The 21,863-nt window shown below is 43.3% G+C and overlaps 5 protein-coding genes across 5 annotated transcripts; 1 reads left to right on the top strand and 4 right to left on the bottom strand.

Moving 5' to 3' along the window:
• Positions 1 to 158: 158 nt before the first annotated feature.
• Positions 159 to 2,217, bottom strand: BDR25DRAFT_368439 (acetyl-CoA synthetase-like protein; the record flags this gene model as incomplete). The annotated part of the gene is made up of 2 exons (XM_033697054.1): positions 244 to 2,217; positions 159 to 167 (listed from the first exon to the last, which is right to left on the bottom strand). The coding sequence occupies exons 1-2, from the start codon at positions 2,098 to 2,100 to the stop codon at positions 159 to 161; spliced, it is 1,866 nt and encodes a 621-aa protein (XP_033548334.1). The 5' UTR covers positions 2,101 to 2,217.
• A 1,181-nt stretch (positions 2,218 to 3,398) lies between these two features.
• Positions 3,399 to 4,762, top strand: BDR25DRAFT_368434 (Aldo/keto reductase; the record flags this gene model as incomplete). The annotated part of the gene is made up of 5 exons (XM_033697053.1): positions 3,399 to 3,615; positions 3,663 to 3,707; positions 3,757 to 3,964; positions 4,032 to 4,366; positions 4,421 to 4,762. Exons 1-5 carry the CDS (start codon positions 3,433 to 3,435, stop codon positions 4,760 to 4,762), a joined length of 1,113 nt encoding a protein of 370 aa, XP_033548333.1. The 5' UTR covers positions 3,399 to 3,432.
• A 2,714-nt stretch (positions 4,763 to 7,476) lies between these two features.
• BDR25DRAFT_325208 (lipid A export ATP-binding/permease protein-like protein msbA) lies at positions 7,477 to 11,791 on the bottom strand (the record flags this gene model as incomplete). Its single annotated transcript, XM_033692202.1, has 6 exons — positions 7,477 to 7,503; positions 7,568 to 9,717; positions 9,770 to 10,596; positions 10,647 to 10,798; positions 10,886 to 11,335; positions 11,387 to 11,791. The coding sequence occupies 6 exons, from the start codon at positions 11,789 to 11,791 to the stop codon at positions 7,477 to 7,479; spliced, it is 4,011 nt and encodes a 1,336-aa protein (XP_033548332.1).
• Positions 11,792 to 19,511: 7,720 nt separating this feature from the next.
• On the bottom strand, positions 19,512 to 21,278 carry BDR25DRAFT_354745 (uncharacterized protein; the record flags this gene model as incomplete). Its single annotated transcript, XM_033695364.1, has 11 exons — positions 19,512 to 19,533; positions 19,559 to 19,611; positions 19,676 to 19,846; positions 19,917 to 20,202; positions 20,246 to 20,520; positions 20,577 to 20,618; positions 20,666 to 20,755; positions 20,800 to 20,866; positions 20,901 to 20,927; positions 20,965 to 21,005; positions 21,165 to 21,278. 11 exons carry the CDS (start codon positions 21,276 to 21,278, stop codon positions 19,512 to 19,514), a joined length of 1,188 nt encoding a protein of 395 aa, XP_033548331.1.
• A 41-nt stretch (positions 21,279 to 21,319) lies between these two features.
• Positions 21,320 to 21,699, bottom strand: BDR25DRAFT_354744 (uncharacterized protein; the record flags this gene model as incomplete). The annotated part of the gene is made up of 3 exons (XM_033695363.1): positions 21,320 to 21,360; positions 21,510 to 21,653; positions 21,687 to 21,699. 3 exons carry the CDS (start codon positions 21,697 to 21,699, stop codon positions 21,320 to 21,322), a joined length of 198 nt encoding a protein of 65 aa, XP_033548330.1.
• Positions 21,700 to 21,863: the final 164 nt, after the last annotated feature.

Here is a 21,863-nt window from a genome sequence, read left to right as displayed (position 1 = left end):
TTCCTGCAGCGGCGAGCATTGGTACAAGTCCTCGACGAGGCCTGCATCAACGCCGCAGCTGACGGCCGCTTCCTTGCGGACGGTGGCCACGTCCATCTCTTCGCCTAGTAGAGAAAAGGGAAGGATGTTTTCGGCAGTATTGCCACTGTGGATGTAATCTAAGCCAGCTAGGGCCGCGAGTGTAGGATTGCGGAATATGTCTGCCACGCTTAGGTGCATTCCCATCCTGCGAGCTTCACCGACCATCTTCATCGCCGCGATCGAGTCGCCGCCGAGGCGGAAGAAGCTGTTGTCCAGCCCAATTATCTCTGGCTCAATGCCCAGCACCCGTGCCCACAGCTGCTGGATCGTCTGCTCCGTCTGGGTCGATGGCAGACGCTTCGGCCCCTGGCTCAACGTCTGCATCTCGGCCAATTGTTGGGCCGAGAACGAGGCTCCAATCTCTCGTAGTCGCTTCCTGTCCGTCTTTCCGGACACCGTCATCGGAAGCTGTGTAACGGCAAAGTACACGTCTGGTATCATGTAGCTTGGTAGCCGCTGACTTATCTTGTTCTCCACTTCAACCGGACGCATCACTCTCGCTCCCAAGCTAGTCTCGGCCATCACATCCGTCCTCAGAGCAGTATCTATCTCGCCATTTAGCTGGAGAAAAGCAGCTAGCATTGCATTGTGTTTCTGGCCCTTGGGTAGGATGACCTCAACTGTCATCAGCCTGGCTTCGGGCATGCACTCCCGCAAGTGATGCTCAATCTCGCCGAGCTCGACTCGTTGGCCTCGCACCTTGACTTGATCGTCTTTGCGGCCCACGTAGACCAGATCTCCGTCAGGCTCACTGTAGACCAAGTCGCCTGTCTTGTACACTCTACCGTGCCGGCCTGGATAGCCTCCTCCGCCTTGCAATAGCCAGGCAGGATCATCGATGAATGCTGCACTTGTCTTCTCAGCATCGTTAAGGTAGCCGCGGGCGAGGATTGGTCCTTCAATCAAGAGCTCTCCAACCGACCCTCTGGGAGCCAACTTGTCGTGATTCTCTGGATCTACTACCCAGCCGACGGAAGCGATGGACTTTCCAAGCAAAGACGACTTGAATCCTTCCATACCAACATATCCAGTACAGAAGATGCAGCACTCCGTTGGGCCATATGCATTCATGACCTCGACCTGATCTCTCCAAACTTCACAATCAGCTAGAACAACTCGTTCGGCTCCAAGTACCAACGTTCTAAGTGTTACGATTGTGTGGGGATCTAACAGCCGTGCAACAGTTGGTGTAAGATACGCCCAATTTACATCCATATGGTTAATGGTATCAGACAGATTGTCACGCCGCTGACTCTCAGACGGAATGCACACACAGCCGCTAAATAGTAACGTAGTGATGATCTCAGCAATGCATACGTCAAACGTGTAGGAAGCGAACTGAAGAGCTCGAGTGTGCGGTGTGAATCCGAACACGCTTCCATGACCCAAGCAGCTAGTAGAGACCGCTCGGTGTTCCAGTACGACGCCTTTTGGTTTCCCAGTACTCCCTGAAGTGAAGATGACGTATGCAGCGTTGCTCGGGTGCACTGCAGTATAAATCTCGTTCATCTCCATAGGTAGCTGGTTGATGGTTGCCTCGCACAACGTGACAATGCTGCAGGCAAAATCTCCCCATAAGGTCGAGTATTGTGCAGACGTTAGCACAACGGTGGCTCCTGTTTGGTCGAAGATCTCTTCATGGCGATTTCTTGGATGCTCTGGGTCCAGAGGCACGAAAGCTCCGCCTGCCTTGAGCACCGCCAGCATCGCGACCACGGTCCACATGGACTTCTCAAAGCACAGTGGCACAATGTCTTCTAGCTTGACGCCCAGCCAGACAAGGTGCCTGGCTAGCTTGGCTGACATCGCGTCTAGCTCGCCATACGTCATCTCGCCGTCCCACGCGTGAATAGCGATCGAGTTGGGAGTGCGTTGAGCAATTGTCTTGATGAGCTCATGCACGCACTGCTCGACGCTTTCCGGTACGACTTGGTTACGGCGCCATACATCTTGAACGTCCTCGCCTTCCATACCCTGCAGTGCTCCCAGGCCTATATCTCTTATTTGAACTGACACCATCTGATATCGAGACAAGTGATGGTTTTTTTTGGTTTTTTTTTGTCGTTTGTGAATTTTATGTAAAATTGTAAGGATAGCGGTTTGAAGAATATGTTTGGCAGTTCCTCGTCACTGGAGATGGTGCATGGTAAGAGGTGAGGTCCAGGTGTGAAGTACTGCTTGCTACCGGCCAGGGAATACCCTTTCCATTGCGTATGGCGTACCAAGACATGGCTCAATCTCGTTTTTCGGCCGCTTGCTCCTATTGGAATGTACGCTTGCAGCGCCGTTGGTAAGGTGTATTGTGGCGAGACTTCGTGCGCCCACTTATGGGCTCAGCAAACGCCACTACAATGTAGAAATCGTTGGATTACGCCTGGTACTAACGTTTAAGGGAAGATTGTGAACGAGCACGCCGGGAAAACAAGTAATGCACAGTTAGAAACTGTTGGCCCAAAGCTGGTTCGTGCTAAGTCAGGGGTCTCTGATTACGTGAGATCATGCCAAGCTTTCCTTCCGAGGCGGGCGGAACAGCGTGATCCAAAGTTCGTCCTCCAGGACAAGGCGTCCGACATTACGCCTTGTCCTCTCATGTTGGATACCCGGCCCGACAGTGTGGGTAAGTATGGACAGATGGCAGAGTAGATGATGAACGTGATGAACGCCAAACGCTGGCTAGAACGCTCGTGATGGCGTTTGCTCCATTGGTTCACAGATTGCACGCATAGAGCAAATGTTGTTTATCATGGCAGATGCTCGTGGAGCTGCTGAAAGGTCAGTGGGGCTGCTGAAACGTGGAGCGCGGCATAGTACCAACAGCTGTGCCGCAATGGCGTTCGACAAAAGCAATAGCGCTAGGATGTTGAGTTAAGATTGAGTCGCAAAAGCAATCGACCGAGGAGCTGCCGATATAGTACCACGCTAAGCTTAGTTGGGATGACAGCACCCACCATCGGCATAAAGCAACTGCCTTAGGTGCACCAATTCGGTGCTACCAAGGATGATAGGCAAATACATACAATATGTGGAACATGCCTCTGACAAAGAAACCGCCCCGCAGTAGCTTCAAAATACGTATCCTTGCGCTCCGCGGTTAGCACCAATTTACCCGGCACGCCTTGTTGCGCTCGAAATAAGCCCAGCCTTATCCTTGGAGGTCGACGTTGGGATGCAGTGCTAGTGTCGATATGTTTCGGCATCAATTGAAGCCTTTCCGTAATAACACTAGGACATGAGCGAGACTGCAGAGCCTGTCTCCTCTGAAAAGATCCTATCCAGACTCAGCCGAAACGCAGCATCCTTTTTCACATTTCTTGGCAATTTGAATTGCCCCCTCCCTCTCCTGCAGCGGAAATGAATCGACTGTTAGCAGCAAACTTCTCTAGAGTTCCGGAAGCCTTGAAGAAATCAATTCAGGCGACGAAAGCAGAGCTGCGCCCATTGGGCAAAAGTGGATTAAGAGTGTCCAACCCGATCTTTGGGGGTTTGCAAATTGGCAACTCACAATGGTTACCATGGGTGCTTAATGAAGACAAGGTTCGTAGCCTGTGTCTTTACGATCATAATTTAACGTTCAAGTGCAGGCGCTCCCACTATTAAAGTACGCATACGACAGTGGGATCAATACAGTGAGTTATGGTCTTATAGCTCGAAAAGACTACACACTCATCATGGTAGTGGGATACTGCAAACGTCTACTCGAATGGACAGTCTGAAGAGCTTATGGGAAAGGCAATGCAAACTTACAGCATTCCCCGTCGCAAACTCGTTATTATGACCAAGTGCTACCGCGTGACATGCGATCAGGAATACTTTGACGTTGGCTCTAAAGTGGCTATGCACGGAGATCTTGCTGATCAAAGTAAAGACTACACAAACCAGTGGGGTATGTCCGTTGCTGCATTACTCCATACTACACTACTAGTACGTAGTCAATAGTAACCCGTGGTCAGGACTTTCAAGGGGAGCCATATTCAATGCAGTGGAGGCCTCACTGGAAAGATTGAAAACGACTTACATAGATCTATTGCAAATCCATCGTTACGACCCGACTGTCCCGCCTGAGGAAACGATGGGGGCGCTCCACGACTTAGTGAAGTCCGGAAAAGTCCGCTATCTAGGCGCCAGCTCCATGTGGGCATATCAATTCGCATTCTTACAACATACAGCAGAAAAGCATGGTTTCACGAAGTTCGTCGCCATGCAAAATCATTACAATTTGTTGTACCGCGAAGAGGAGCGCGAAATGAATCGACTTTGCAACCAAACTGGAGTTGGGCTAATTCCAGTAAGAAACAAATCTCCGCTATGTAGACGTGAGTTGTTAACAATATGTGATCAGTGGGCCCCGTTGGCTGGCGGCCAACTTGCGCGTGCGCCAGATCAAAACGGAAAATCATTGCGTTCGTCTGTCAACAAGAACGGAGCGTTCTACTACAACGATAGCTCGGATTCAGACGAGATAGTACGCCGAGTATGTGAAGTTGCAACGCGGCGTAGTTGGCCCATGAGCCATGTCGCCTTAGCGTGGTTGAATCGCCGTACAACGGCCCCCATAATAGGTTTTAGTAGTTTCCAACGAATCGATGATGCATTAGCAGCGAGAGGCAAGTTGCTGACAAAGGAAGAGGAGGCTTATTTAGAGGAGGCATATAGACCACAAGAAATTTTAGGGCATATTTAAATGTGCATCTCTTCATGAGGCCATTCTGGAAACACTTACCCAGCACTATTACTGCAGTAACAGGTTGTCTGTTGTCAAGCCACAAGAATGTACTGGTGCATCTCCTAAGTAGTCGCCGCTTATGTCGCCTTTTCTATAATTCAGTAACGTACTTACATAGGGAGTAGCCGGCCATAGCGAGTGACCGGCTTTGCCAAGCCTCCGCCAAACTATTCTCCCCGCCGTGATAATTCCACATGCTGATATAGAATTGACTTTAAAAGAAGCTAAAATACAGCCTACTCTTCATGATATTGAGTGAGCGGCGAATATCAGTATTTATCGGGCTGCACAGATCTACAACGTGCCAGAAAAGACGCTTCGACGACGAGACGCCGGAACCTCTTCTCGACGCGATTGTACTGCCAACTCTATGAGATTAACAGCAAATGAGTAAGAGATGCTTGTCCAGCTTGTACTTCGGTTGCGAGTGAGGGTATTCCCTCTGGCTTGCTGGTGTGACTACCATGTCCAATTCTTTCCTCACTGAGCGTCACCAGGGCCAAGTCGGCCCAAGGTGGGCTAGCTCTTTCGCCGAGCGCCAGATATACCTCAAGATAAAGTTTAATCCAAAGTACGAATATATAGAGTTAAATGCGAGGATCCTGAGGTCGTCCGAGGTTGGTCCCAACTTGTACAGAACTTGAAAGTCAAGTACGATATCCAAGAGGAAGACAACTATGATTTCGGTGTGAAAGGCTTTGTAATGGGCGTCATATCAACTGGAACAGGATCCACAGGCTCTAGCCGTGGAGGCCAGGTAAGGGAAATGCAACAGGGTAATTGAGAGTGGGATACAGTCATCCGGGGCATCAGTGCAACGGGGCGGGCAATCCTGTTGCAAATAGAGAGGCGGTGTAAGCATGCAGCTATGTAAGAAGCTGATGAAGTGAAGTGTACTGTGGTAAGTCTAAGTACTCTGTTGCAGAGTATTTATTTACATCTATAATGGCAGGGGTAGTGAGGGCCATGGCATTGGCTAAGGGGCTATAGTGAAGGTAGCAGGAGCTATAGTAATAGCAGTAGGGGCTGTTGAAGCACAGGGAAAGAAGGTTTCTGTACTAGGAATGTGACAAATCCCACCATGTGTCATGTTTGCAGGCAAGCACCACCTCTCTGCATGGTGCAAGGAGGGCAGTTTGTCCAATATTGGGTTATTGCTGTCTCCGAGAATGGCTGGAATTCTCCTAATGAGCTGAGCTTGAAGTGGCTGGATCACTTTGACAAGCATACAAGGGGAGGGTTGTTGGCAGCTACCGTCTGCTCATTCTTGATGACCATGAGAGTCACAACTCTGCCGCATTCGACCGGCGCTGCATGTAAAAGAATAACACTAATCCCTGCATGTCTCCATATTCGTCGCACCCACAGCAGCCTTCAGACGTGGGTTATTTTGCCCCGTTAAAAAGGCTAATGGGTGCCAAGCCGAAAACCTAATGTACGGCCAGACCAATAGTATGTCACTAGATTTGAGCTCCTACCGTGCTTTTAAGTGGCTTTGGACGCCTCTGTCACACAACGCAGCAGGTATAGCTCAACTCTAGAATTAACTTCTCGAATCCGCACTGACTATCAGCGGCAAATGCAGGAATACCAGTCATATCCCCGATATCCTCACTAAAACGTTAAGAAAGTGACGCACCATGATGGTACAATCTGCTTGACATCGGATGCTACGCACGTAGATAACCGCAATAATACAACCATCGATTTCAATGACGGTTCCAAGTACAAAGAGAAGTGGAGTGATAATGAATGTATTCTTACTAAGCAGAGCTACAGAAGTTTGCCGGTAGCAACTACGAAAAGAACTAGATAAAGGTCAACATTTGCGTATCCTAGCAGAAATAATTGGTGGCATAGCTGAGGCTGTCTTCTCAAAGAAGTCAAATCCTACGCTCGCTATAGATCTTATGGTCTCTTGAAGTCAAAGTCTCCCTTCTATTTTCCGGCCGGGTGGTTTTCCGCCACGCACGGATGGACTTTAGAACCATTTAGGATGACTGAATCCACCCAATGTCCGTCCATGGCTGACACAAAACCCACCGTACCGCAAAACATAAAGGGCACTTTCACCTGCCATTACCAGTTCGCCCATCTCGGAGAGGCGGTAGTGACGGTTATACCAGTGGCACAGCGTTGGCGACGGTGGTGCACAATGACGGGCATGGCAGCAAGGACGATCATGGCAAGGCGTAGCAAGGCACTTATCATGGGAAGCGCAGCGGCAATTCAAGCGGCGGACATGAATATAATGACAAGTATCGCAAGGCACCAAGGGCGCAGCATCATGTCAGCCTATACAGCATTATGTGGCGTCGGCCACTCATCGATCGTGCGAGGTTATCATGCAGCTGATCTTGTGCACAATCAGGTCGCTCAACCCCAGACAGCTAATACGTCTGTCGCCCGACGAAAGTAACATGAAGCAACAAGATACCAAGAAAGACGCCCTGATAAAGAACCAAGATTCACTATTGAATTACATCCATCTAACTACTGAATCATGGCTATTCACACTTGGTCGCACTGTGGTTGTCTGTGTTACATCTTGAGTTCCTGTGGGTTCTTGGCACTGGTAGACTACGGGGGAACTGTAGATGGTTCGCCCTGATGAACAATTGGCTCTACGTATATGTTTACGAAAGGACACTAATCGACGAGATTGTGGGGCATCAACGATCCAAGGCTTGAGCTTGACACTGGGAATCCGTTAGCTCGTTGTTTCCGAATTGCTGGGTACCGACGCGGAGGGGTAAATATTACCATCTGCCAGTAAAGTCCTCTTCTCCTCAATAGTGTCTGATGATCACCCTTCTCCAACACTTTCCCCGACCCAAGAACGAAAATGACATCTGCTCTCTGGATCGTAGCAAGCCGATGTGCGACTACCAGAGTCGTCCTTGCGCCGTCACCGGCTGCACGCTCAATAGCTGCCTGGACGAGCTTTTCCGACTCGCCGTCGAGGGATGAAGTAGCTTCATCCAAGAGCAGAAGCTTCGGTTTTCTCAGCAGTGCCCTTGCTAGGCTAAGGCGCTGTTTTTGTCCACCGGATAAACTCATGCCTTTTGGCCCTAGTCTGGTGTTATACCCCTCAGGTAAACTTGTGATGAAGTTGTGGATTTGTGCACTCCTGCACGCTTCCACAATCTCCTCTTCAGTCGCAACGTCTACTGAAAGCGCAACATTATCTTTGATTGTCCCACTATAGAGAGTAGGTTCTTGGCTCACGAGGGAGACTTGTTTGCGGTACTCTGATGGATCGAGAGACGCAATGTCTTGATCATTGTAGAAGATCTGCCCAGAGCTCATGTCATAGAAGCGCTCAAGGAGAGATATTGTTGTAGACTTCCCACAACCGGAAGCTCCTACTAGCGCCGCAAATTGGCCTGGTAGGACTTTAAAGTTGAGATTTTGCAAGACAGGTATCTCACGGGACTTGTATGTGAAGCACACATCTCTAAACTCAATCCCAGCGCCACCGGGTGGATCACGTAATGCTGTGTAAGATGGTAGAAGAGATGTACTCGGCGGTCGCATTCTTAGAAGCCTGTTCGCTGCGGCTGTTGCTTGTGCCATGTTTGGCGCGAAAGAGAACCACATCCCGGCCGCTACCGCTCCCTGCACAACTGCCATGTAAACAACGAAGAAGCTGATTAGGTCATACTCGCGCGAAGCGAGCAAGGTGCCACCATACCAAAATGCGAGCGCCATGCATGCGAGCTCCACGCTATCGCTCGCAGCAAAGACGAGAGTGCCCCACGTCGCACTAGTAGACGCTTGTACAACATGGCCTGCTAACAGAGTCTTATATCGGTCGCCAATCATGTCTTCCATGACGAGACTGAGCACCGTACGGAAGGCACCGACAGCTTCTGTGGCGAATTGACTGCTGTTCGCAAATATCTTGGCATTCATGCTTTCAAATTGCATTTCTAGATGCATACGCAAGTAGCCAGCAGCAAGGATCGGTGGTAGTGCTGCAAAGAGACCAACCAGCGACAGTTTCCAGCCGTACACGAATGCGATGGTGAGTGAGCCGACGAGGTTCACGGCGGCGATGAGGGCTATAGACATCTCCGTAGACATGAGTTGCTGAAGCTGTGTAGTGTCACTGCTCAGAGTCGAAGTCAGCGATCCTGAACTGTGTCCTTGAGAATCAAAGAAAGAAATGCGTTTGCGGATCATGTTGACGAGGTACTCCTGGCGGTAGTGCTGGGCCACTGAAATAGAAATAAGATTTGTAGCAAAGCTGAGACCAAATTGGGAAAGCCCGCCACCTGCGGCCAAGACGCCGTACATCCCAGCCCAGAAGTTGCCTTTCGAGATGAGCTTGTCGCCTGTGTAGGTGAAGACTTGGATAACGTTGGCAAAGACGTAAGCTTGGAGGGGGTACACAGCACCAGCTCCTAGGACGCCCAACACGGCGATGGAGTAGAGAAACCAGTGATGCCGTTGCTCGTAGATGAGGCGACCAAAGCTGCGTAGTAGACCCTTCGTCTTGTACTCCACGTCTTCTACTTCCGTTCCATTGTCACGATGTTGTGTCTCCGAACTGACAGACACGACGGATCTGATGTTCGTAAGATTCAAATCATCAGCTACTTCCTCATCAGCTTCTGTCGTTAGTTGTTGCGCGGTCACGAGGCCACGATATACTCCAGCCTCAATTTTCAATAGCTGCTCGTGAGTGCCTTGTTCGACTAGTCGACCTTGACGTAACACGACAATTTTGTCAGCTCGCTTGATAGTAGATAAACGATGCGCAATGACGATAGTAGTACGATGCTTTGAGACTCTGTCAAGTGCTTGCTGAACGATGCGCTCGGTACGGACGTCGATGGCGCTGGTGGCTTCGTCTAAGACGAGGATTGGAGGGTCCTTAACGATGCTTCTGGCTATAGCGATCCTCTGCCCTGATGAAAATCAGTCTATGTTGGAAAAGAAGTTGTGTATTTCCTCGCTTACGTTGCCCTCCGGATAGCTTTAGGCCGCTTTCGCCGACAAATGTATCATAGCCTTCTGGTAGCTGCGAAATGAACTCTTCGGCATACGCCTCCCGACACGCTTGCTTCACCATGTCCATTTTTTCATCTTTCGGTAAGTGGTGGTATTGTGTCCCACAAAGACCGAATGCCACGTTGTTGAAGAGCGTGTCGTTGAAAAGAAATGGCTCTTGTTGTACAAGTCCGACCTGTGAGCGCCACCACTTCAGGTCCACATTATTCAGGTCCGCATTCCCAATCCTGATGGTTCCAGTACAAGTATGAGGTCCACGCTCGAGCCCTTCATCCTTTTTTTGTTCGTCATCTGCAGCTTTTGTAACCTTCTCGGTTTTTCTTGATCTCTTGACGATCCGACTCTCTATCTCCTGGGGTTGCTGTTTATTTCTAGTTGTTACGTCTGCCGGAGTTTCGTCCTTTGTGTCATCGATTGTCGTTATATTTGCGGTCGTTCCCAGCAGGTCATACCAACGCTGGACTAGGGCTACAATAGTGCTCTTGCCGGACCCAGACGGCCCAACAATGGCCGTAACCTTGCCAGCAGTAAGTTCTAAATCGAGGCCATGGAGGATTTGAACCCCCGGTCTGCTAGGGTATGAGAATGCAACGTTTTCAAACGCGATGTTAGCATTTGCAGTAATGTCAGGGTCCCTTAGGCCAGAAGTGTCTGGAACGTGCGCATCGATGGTGGCAAACAGCTCTGTTGAGGCGCTTGCAGCTTTCGCAATACCAATGATGGGCGATGAAAGTCGACCTATATTCATCATTGCCATCATGACCGAAAAGAGGACGCTAGAGGAGTCAGTCACTAGAAGCGAAGATTCGACCTTTAGTATACGTACACAATGATCTGGCCGATATCGTCGATGTGTCCTCTAGAATATTGACGAATGCCAAACCAGAAGGCAAGTCCAAACGTACCGTACTGTGCTACTGCGGGGGGCGACGTCATCAATGCCAATAGAGGAGTTGCCCTCTTCTCATTATGTGCAGCCTATCCACAGAAGCATGGTTAGCATTAACAATGGAGAAGATTTTGTATGTAGCTACAAGGCCGAAATGTACGCGACTCAACACATACCTTGCTAAGAAACTCTTCATGCTGTCGTCCCAGTTTGGCCCCAGCGCCAAAGGCAACGATGATACGAATAGAGGAGAACATCTCGAAAGCCATTCCCGATGCATCATCATGGTGCTTTTCGGTAATCTTGTGTATCCGCATGAACGGGGGAATAAGGCTGCTATAGACAATCAGGATGAAAGGGAGAGACGCAGAGGCCACTAAGGTCAGCAGCCAGCTCTTGATGAAGGACACGATGTAGAACCCGATCGTGAAAGCAAGTGCTTGCCAGAGCGTGGCGAGGTGCTGCGAGATGGCGACCTGAATGGTGTTGGAAGATGTAGTGATGCGAGTCGATATTTTGCCAGGAGAAATAGTGTCGATAACGCTGACTGGCTGAGCAAACGTAGCACGTAGATACGCCAACCTTAATGCAGCAGAGATACGTAGACCTGTGATTCGTATCGTGAACTATATGAATATCAATGCAAGTCTTTTCGCAAGTACAGTTTTAGTGCATACCATGGACACGTAAGACAAAAAAAACTTCCCAATGAAAAGGTATACGATGTATAATGCTTGCCTATTAAGTACTGATTGAAATTCTGATCTGGTAACTGTGGTTTCTGGCATGAAGTAATTCGTGAAGTCGCTGACCAGTCCGCCAAACACGATTATCATCAAAGGCATCGTAGCACCGGAACCGATGGAGGTGAGAATACAGAGTAGCACCATAAAGTAATCGAGCTTAGTTCCATAAGAAAGGACTCGGAAGTAGTTCGCGAGGCCAGCCTGTGATGGTTTCTTTGCTTGCAAAGTGCCCTGTTCCTCCTCTCTAGCAATCGTTGTTCCGTGGCCTTTCTCCGCCGTAATAGCTTCAAGACCTCGCGCTTCCTGCGCAGTTATTTCGCCCTTGATGCGGGCCATTGGAAGTGGCGGTAAGGGGGATGGTTTGCCTTCGCTGAATATCGTCGTAATTGCGACGCAAGACCAGAGGATGAGAGGAGTAGACAGGTCGTTGTCACAGTCCAAACAGGAGTAGTACCTACCGACAGATCAATGCGACCAAGCAAAGCCTGTGGCTGGAACTAAAAATAATCGCTCGCACCTTATATGTTGTATTGAGGAAATTTGTCTTGCGCTTGAATCAGGCTGTAAGACACGTTGTTGGACAGCTTGCACTAGGACATGGGATGGAGGATATCATAAAGCTAGAATTAAAGCTCATGCGAAAATGGCTGAGCAGGAAGGGGACACGCGTCTTGGCATCCTCACATGTGCGGCTAAAACCGTTAGCCACCAGGTAAGCTTAGCATTCGTTGAGCGGTATGATCCGAGGGATTCAAGCAGGATTCATGGTTGTTCAACTAAAGATGTCTTACGGTGGTGCTTCGCAAAAGTCAGGGCTGGTGGCCAGTGCGCAGCCACCAAAACGCCTTCCTAATTAGGCAGGAGACCCGAGCAACTGCAGGTACCGCTCCTTTATGCGCGATGCGCTGTAATATGAGGATTTGTATGTAGAAAACATTTCCTATAAAGAGGACATCCTTAAGTAGCCTCTATTAACTTAACATTATCATTTTAAGAGAATTATAGAAGCAAAGTATTTTAACCTAGTGTCACGGTATCCTCCCTGGATCCCAGACATAACCGTATTAGACGCGTACTAGAGTATTATTAGTGCACGTCTAACACAAACACAACACAACACAGACATAAACTTAAGCACAAATCGCCTTAACACTAACTAAACCTAGAATAAGCTTAATTTATACCTAAAGCGCTTAGACTTCTAAGCTAAGTATTTAATTGCTAATTTCCTTCTAAACTTTTCTATTCCTTACATAACGTCTTGTACCTACTATAATACCTTACGTAGTAATTAAACTAGACCTCTGCAAAGCTCTATAACCTTACTTATGCATAATTATAACATTACGTTGTGTTAAAACCTTAGCTAAGAATAGCCTCTAAATCTAATCTAATAAGCTTAGTACTTGCATAACTCTAAGCTATTAGAGTAAGCTAAGAAGCCTTCTAAAAAGCGCTTACTTTATAAGAAAGCTGCTACATTGCAAGCTTTAAAGCTTTTTAAAAAGACTTTAAAAAATAGCTTTGCACTATTAAGTAGTCTATTTTTACCTTAACTTTTATTATAGTAGTAGAAACTAAGAACTTACTAGCCTTAAAGCCTACCTAGAAGTCTAGAGATAGCTTAACTCCCTCCTGCCTAACACTGCCTACAACCTGTAACTTTTTTAACTTAGTAATAAAATCTAACTAACTCCCTAATCCCCTGCTGTTTAATAGAAAACAGAAAGACCTACCTTCTTTCCTACACAAGCTCTAATATAAACTTAAAGGAAACATAGACTAATTTCTCTTTAAATACTCTTAGTTACTATATGCCTACTTTTAACTTAACTATAATATAACAGCCTTAATTAACTTACTAATAGATAAAGATATTATTAACTTAGACTAATTTATAGCGTTCCTGTAAGCAACTTATAAAGACCTAAATAAAAAGTTAACAGCCCTAAGTTACCTAAACACTTTATAACAAGAAAAAAAAAGCTTTACTTTACACTTTGCTAAGTTCTACTAACTTGCATCTAATACAGGCCTAAATAAGATAAGTCTAATTATAGCCTTATATAACTCCTTTTTAACTAAACTGTAACGCGCTATAGTAGAAGAACCTCTTCTAAACAACCTTAACGCGTATGTAAACCTAATTACTACCTATAATAATAACATAAGGTTCCTCCCTGTACAAGCCCTAATACGCCCCTAAACTAGCGCAGTTGTAAATAAGGACCCTAATATAATAAAAATTAATTTAAATTATGCTTTAGTTAGTTCTAAAAAGCATAAAAATTACAGAAAGAAAAGTTAATGTTTTAAGTGTAGTAAGCATAGTTATATTTTCTAAAACTGCTTTATTCCCCTTTTTTAAGTCTACATAAGTAGCGCTACTAGTACTTATTAAAGATTCTTACTGTTTTAATCTTATTTCTATAAGGGCTCTAACTTGTATTTAAGCTTTAATCCCCTTTGCTACTCTTAACATAGCCGCAGCTATAGCAGTAGAAGCCTGTAAAAAGGCTTGTCCTAGGGCTAAGTTGCCCCCTAGGACTAATTTAACACTAGATCTCTGCTAACTTATAGGCTAAGTCCCCTACTAATAACTAGAAGTACTAAGTTAATATTCTTATATATTTATAATAAAAAACTATATTAGCCTTAATATAAGCTCTTATTAACTTAAAAGTAAACAGCATAAGTTATATTAATAAAAAACTAGCGCATAAACTAAATCTCTAATTAACACTGCTTACCTAAATAATTTACCTAACTAGATTTAATAGAAAATAACTTAAAAAAGGTTCTATCTTTTATACTACAACTATTATAATTACTTACTAACACTATAAGGAGTAGATTAAACTCTATGTAATAAACATAAGATGTTATAACCTAATTCTAGAACAACTATAGCTGTATTAGCACAAGGTTGCCTTTAATTACTAAGAGTAAGTTCTAAACTTTAACTCTTTTTAATGCTAAGATATATGCTTACACTTACATCTAAACAACACTTAAATAGCACTTAATATAAAAGGTTTTTAGACTTACTTTTTAATAACCTAAAGAAGAACTACCTAAGCAAGGCTAATAAGCTAGGCCTTTTACTAAAATAGGCTATATAAAATAATTTAATAACTACTTAAACTTAAAGAAGAGGAAGCCTTTAAAGAACCTTTACCTACCTAATTTAGACATAAACTAGGACTTAAACAGCAGATAGACATCTGCTACATAGGACCTGCTTTATTTATAACCCTAGCTCTATAACTAGATTACAAAATCTACGCAGTTACAATTTCTAATATAGACTAAGCTTTAGCTCCCTAAAAACACACTAACCTAAAGATAATAGTCTTTTAAGACTACTATAACCTGTTGCATGTCTTTTTCTAAGACAAGTCTAATAAGCTTTTAATACAACATCTGTACAATTACTAGATAACCCTTAAGCCTAGTAAACAACCTAGTTATAGGCCACTGTATAGAATGTTACTAAATAAATTAAAAGTGCTTTAAAAATACCTTAACAAGAACCTAAAGAAAGGGTTTATTTAAGCTAGCTTCTTACTAGTAGTGTTACTTATACTATTTGTAAAGAAACCTAGGAGTAGGCTTTAATTCTATGTTAACTACTAAGGACTAAACACTGTTACTATTAAGAACTAATACTTAATTCTCTTTTTATAAAAAACTTTAAGCTAACTAAGTAAAGTAAAGTATTTTATAAAGTTAGATATTATTGCTGCCTTTAATAAGCTAAGAATAGTAAAAGGCAATAAGTAGCTAACAGCGTTTTAGACCTAATACAGACTATTTAAGTACCTAGTAATGCCCTTTAGCTTAGCTAACACGCCTAGTACTTTTTAATATTTTGTAAACAACTTGCTCTAACCCTACCTAGACATGTTCTACACTGCGTATATTAACAATATTCTAATCTACAGCAATAGCCTTTTAGAGCACAAATAGCATGTACGCCTAGTGCTAAAGGCTATAGAAGAAGTAGGTTTATAACTTAACATAGACAAATGCAAGTTCTACTAATTAAAGGTTACATATTTAGGATATGTAATCTCTACAGATAGCATCTAAATAGACCTTATTAAGGTTTAGACTGTGCTAGATTAGCAATACCTAAAAAATGTAAAGAATGTTTAAGCCTTTATAAAATTTGCTAACTTCTACTAATAATTTATTAACAACTTTTTATAGCTAGTAAGCCCTATAATTACACTTACTAAAAAAGAGGTTTAATTTAACTTTAACCTAAATTGCTAATAGTCCTTTAACTAGCTAAAGAAAGCCTTTACTAAAGCCCTAATACTCTGCTACTTTAACTCTAAACTACTAATACTTATAGAAGCTAATGCCTTAGACTACATAGTAGCAGGAGTTCTCTCCTAGACTAAGCTAAATAGGACTATTAAGCCTATTACATACTTCTTAAAAAGAATAAGTCCTGCAGAAGGTAATTATAAGATCTATAACAAGGAATTGCTTACTATAGTACACTGCTTTAAACAATAGCAACCTAAACTAGAAGGTGCAGCGCATCTAATATAGGTCCTATCTAACTACAAGAACTTATAGTACTTTACAACTATAAAATAACTTAGCTACTAACAAGCCTATTAGTTTAAATACTTATTTTATTTTAATTTTAAGATTACTTATTATTTTAGTTAAGATAGAGGGAAACTAGATGCCCTTATAAGGCAATCCTAAGACATCTCTGCTTAAGAAGAAGCGTAAAAGGCTTAACACTAAACTCTGCTCTAACCTAAGCTATTTTTAGACCTTAACTTAAACAAAATAAATTAGATAATTAATTAGATTATTACTAATAAGTATCTAAATAATAAATTTATCTAAGAAACCTTAGACCTGCTCTAAAACAGCGCTAGTTAGTTAAAGAAGGTAACACTAGCTAACTATAAAAACTAAAATAGTAAGCTATATTACTATAACTAACTTATAATTTTTAATTTTAACAAACTAAGAATTAAACTACTCTAAATTATACACAACTCGCCTGTTAGAGGACACCTAAGCAGAGGAAAGACTCTTAACCTACTACAGAGAGAGTACTACTAGCCCTGCATGTTCTATACTGTACGCTAATACATATTATGTTGCTATACTTGCTGTAAAGTAAAGGCCTCTTAAGAAAGGTACAATAGCCTGCTTAAACTACTTCTAATCCCTAAACAAGCTTAAAAAGACATATTAATTAATTTTATTATAGACCTACCCCTATCTAAAGGGTACATAAATATTATAGTAGTTGTTAATTGCTTAACTAAGTATTAACACCTAATACTATGTTCCTTTATAACTGCCCTTAATATAGCCTAGTTATTCTACTAATACATATAGGTTTACTATAGCCTGCCTGACATAATTATATTAGACAGAGGTACGCAGTTTGTCTTAGCCTTCTAGGACAAACTCTGTAAACAGCTCTAAATTGTCCTCTATCTATCTACAGCTTTTTACCTAGAGACTAACAGCTAGACTAAGAACACAAACACTGTAATAGAATAAGTCTTATAAGTGTACATAAACTACTAGTAGGACAACTAAGTAAAATAGTTAGCTATAGCATAGTTTAAAGCTAATAACATAACATTTAAATTAACATAAGTATTTCTATTTTTAGTAAACTATAGATACTACCCTTAAATAGAATTTAAACTACTTTTAAATACCCCTTAACTAACTTATTAATCTGTACAAGTAACAGACATAAACAGACTTATTAATAAGATTTAAAATATATTTAAATATATTTATAAAGAGCTTACATAGGCTTAAGCTTTTTAACAAGAGTACGTAAACTAATCTTAAACTCCTGCCCCTGCGTATGCAGCTGGCAAGAAGGTCTAGCTAGACACTAGAAATATCTAAATAAACTAATAATTAAAAAAACTTAATTAGAAGAACCTTAGCCCCTTTATAGTAGCCTATATAGTCTTATTACACACTTACTAATTAATCCTACCTAACAGCATAAAGATACACCCTGTGTTCCATGTATTGTTGCTGCGCTAAGCAGCCCCTAAATCTAACTATCTACCTAGACAGCTAAACCTGCTACCTAAACCTGTTATTATAAACAACAAACTAGAATATGTTGTAGAAGACATTAAACAGATCTAGTTTAATAAGAAGAAACGTATCTATAAATACTTTATAAAATAGACTAGATATAACAAACTGTTGTAGGAACCTGCAAAAGCCCTGCAAGAGAACTCTACAGTAACCTAATTCCACGCCTAATACCCATCTAAACTAAACCTGTACCCTGACAAAGACAACCTAATGCTAGAACTACTAATGTAAAGGATTCCCTTCCTAATAAGAGGGGGGGTACTGTCACAGTATCCTCCCTAGATCCTAGACATAACTGTATTAGACATGTACTAGAGTATTATTAGTGCACGTCTAACATAAACATAACATAACATAGACATAAACTTAAGCATAAATTGCCTTAACACTAACTAAACCTAAAACAGGCTTAATTTATACCTAAAGCGCTTAGACTTCTAAGCTAAGTATTTAATTACTAATTTCCTTTTAAACCTTCTTGTTCCTCACACAACGTCTTGTACCTACTATGATACCTCACGTAGTAATTGAACTAGACCTCCGCGAAGCTCTATAACCTTACTCGTGCATAATCGTGACACCTAGCAAGTAGAGCTCAGATAGTTGCGCTCTATACTAATAGAGGAGCCTCAATTAAAGCAGTCGCGGCAACTACTAGAGTCTAAGAGCGTATACAGAGAAAGATTATCCAACACGCAAAGGATAGAGGCTGGAAACCTAGAGAAGCCCTGCTTAACAAACATCTTAAAGACACCTCTAAGCCTAGCGCTCTATTTAAGAGGACTCCCTCACTTGACTCCCTCACCACTGTCACTATACAGAAGGATTAAAATAGGTGTGAAATGTTAATAATGCAGCTTAGATAGGAGCTTAAACAACAGGGTAGAGAGGTTAACTACTCTACTAGTTAAGGTCTCTAATTACGCAGGGATTTAAGAGCGTTAAGCTACTCTAAAAGCTTAGCCTTACCTAAAAGATAAAGAAGAATTTGTTAGAATTCTGCCTTAAACACCAGCACTAGAGCTTAGAGGAATAGCAAGAATGTTATATATAGCAACAAAATCTCTATTGTTATAGTAGCTAGAAGGGTTCTATGTAGATTTAAAGATAACCTGTAGAGAAATATAATAGAACCTGCATACATAAGAGATAGAAAGAGTATAGTAAATTTATGTTTTAAGGTTTTTTTTTATACAACTACAAAGGCCCTTTATATCTATACAGTAGAGAAAGTATAATAGAAAAAAAATCTTTTAAAAAAGTAAAGAAACTAAACAAGTCTTTAGCAACGTTAAAGAAGAAATAAAAGCTTAGTAGTAGAATAAAAAGAGTTAGGTTAAGAGCTGTAAAAGAGCCTAAACTAGTATAAAAATAGAATGCTAAACACTGTTAATTAACTAGAAGTTTAAACAATTATATTAATTAGTAGTAATACTAAAATGAGATTCTTAAACTAAAGCTTCTTCTCTTTATATAATAGTGCTAAAAGAGACGCCTAGAGGCTATTATTTAAGAGAACATAGAACTCTTTTATAGAAACTAGTACTAATTAAAGCTCTACTTAATTAAGAGAGTTAATTATATACTCTATTACAAGAACTCTTTTAGCTTTAACGTAATTGTACTTTTATATCCTTAGAAGAAACAACAAACAACTTTAATAATAGCACTTTAAGGTACTATAAAGATAGAAAAGGTTTAGAAGAAGTAGTAGAGGAAGCTTAAATAGTAGCAAATCTAGAGGTAGCTTAAAAGAATCCCCTACTATATTTAAAAGATTATTACTCTAAATAGAGGTAATAAGTACTAAGAAGAAAAAGCTTTATAACAAATCTATTAGAAAATTCCTACAGAAGAGCTTAATTCTATACAAAAATATAGTGTTTTAATAGAGCTTCGTGACTATAATTTACCCTCGAGCATCTGCTAAGAGTCTTGTACCCTATTAGGAAGAGGCGTTTTGGTGGCTGCGCACTGGCCACCAACCCTGACTTTTGCGAAGCACTTCCGTATTCGGTAAGCAATGATGCATGGTGATCCATACCCTGGACTGTTGTTCTTTGCCCTGACAAAAAATGTATTTAGCGTGGGGCGTAGAAACCTAATCACAAGTACGGATGTTTCCTGCCTTTGCTTTAACACATTTTCGCATTTGGACCGCCCACTAGTGTTGCAAGAATCTGTGTCTCCGGCATGTTGTGCCGATTCTCGGCGCTGAAAATAATGTGAGGCAACATCTCGCCAGTCCACACTTGCACTGTTCTTAGGAGCAAGTATCACCTGTCAGAGGAACGATGTTGCCTCTGGCTGGCCCCATAGCTACTCTCTGCCTTAGCAACTACAATTAAACAGATATGGCAGCCTCCAGAGGCTTAACGATACGTTTCAAGGTCTCCATGTAGAAATCGACACAAACGTATAGCAACTGTAAGATAAATTGCAGTGTGGATGCGCGAGATGCTCGGGCGGAAATCTTCCGAGACGACCAAGCCGGGTTTTGACCAAGAAAGCTTGGCGCGATTTCGCCCGGTATTTCCAATATCGCCACGAAAGCCATCTGACAATAAGGGCCCCCAAAATAATTCCAACACTTCCCCAGCTTACCCTTGTTGTTCTTAAGATACGCCAGGTATTGACTGCCTTGCCGACCACGCCACAGACATACATATCGGTAATCACCAGTCGGCTAAAGAGAGAAATTCCCCTTGATGACCAAACCTGGTTGCCAAACCGGCGTGTGGGGTTTTGCTAAGCAACGTCAAGCCACGACATGCCTCATGCGATGGGTTCGCGGCACAAAGTCTACTGAGTGAAAATGACACTTTGCTATCATTGGACACACGATCATCCGACGCTGGGCGAAGTCTTACAGGCACATGCACGTGAGACGTCAATTCGAGTAACAACGCATGTCTTGGTTGATCAACTCCGCCTGGCCCGGGCAACTCCAGCTGCTAGGTGAAGTTGGTAACTCGCTTCAGCTTTAGTAATGAGCAATAGGAGTAGCAACTATCCACTGGCAACCCCTGGTCGCATTTACCGCATTGCGGGTCTATCGACACAACAGGCGTGCCAATTTGTTTGCCCTCGGGCCATCACAATCACAGTCAGAGCTGATGACAAGTTTTCACGCTCACTAGTTGGCAGCCTAAGTGCCCCTCTCAGCTTCGTTATTACATAGCGCGCTCGCTAGAAGTCAAGAGGGGTTAAGCAACTGCCGTTGCCTACAGTACGGCATCCCACTCGCTGCGAATCTCCGCCCGTGGCAAGGTGTAGCTGGGTGTCTGTAGAAACACTGGGCTGCCACCCTCGTCCGCGCACTGCCCTTGAACACCCCGCAGCCTCTGGCATGGCATTAAATCTTCATCCAACGTCACCCTCTACCCTACGTAAGGCACAGTGTAGAGTTTATGGTGAAGCTTTTGGGAGCACCAGGGCACTAGGAACTGGATTGATTGCTACAGGAGGGTAACTAAGGGTTTATATAGTACTGAGTGAACCTGTCATGTGACCTAAGTCTACCACTAGCTTAGGCAGCAGCAGGTGAAAGTCGTATCAGGCGACTAGAGCTTGGAGAGCTCTATAACTGCAAACACACAGCTCCCCCGGTCTGTTCGGATCTCGTCGTTCTTTGGTGCATATGCTCGGCACGTGCTCGCCCAGCAGCGCCGCCAATTTTTGTCGCATTCCTGATACAGAAATCTTCCGCCATAAACCATAACAGCTCCTACTGTCTTTACTATAGTCCCTCAGCTATTGGTATGGCTCTTGCTGCCTGTACCGTGTTTCATCGCCTAACGCACAGTTTTAAGATGTTACCCTATTAACTTTTAAAGCTGTACCGCTCTATAGAGCTTATAAAATAAACTAGTTTTTTAGAGTTATAAGAAAAGCTCACTAATTAATTAATCTATTATACAGGAAACCTTTTAGAAAGGTTAACCTGTGTCAGATTGAAGCACTGTTTCTGGGCTTCCTGAGATGAATGATGGGTTTGGATATGATGTATGGGATGATGATTGATTGTATTGATTTATCGATCCTTTTTTCTGCTCTGCTCGTGTTGCTCGGCTTTTGTTTTTCCGGTCTGAGTCCCTCGCGCACTAGCCCTATGCGCGACCAGCTTGCAACATGCTGCAATTTGTTGCAAAATGTTGCAAAATGCTGCAATTTGCTGCAACATGCTGCAATTTGTTGCAAAATGCTGCAACATGCAGCAATTTGCAGCAACATACTGTTCGAGCTTATTGCTCGTACTATGTAGCAGCTTTCGTCAAGCGTTCCTCCTGTCTTGACA

The sequence above is a fragment of the Lindgomyces ingoldianus genome, assembly GCF_010093535.1.
Source record: "Lindgomyces ingoldianus strain ATCC 200398 unplaced genomic scaffold BDR25scaffold_14, whole genome shotgun sequence".
Taxonomy (NCBI): domain Eukaryota; kingdom Fungi; phylum Ascomycota; class Dothideomycetes; order Pleosporales; family Lindgomycetaceae; genus Lindgomyces; species Lindgomyces ingoldianus.
This window is presented reverse-complemented; position numbering and strand designations above follow the sequence as displayed.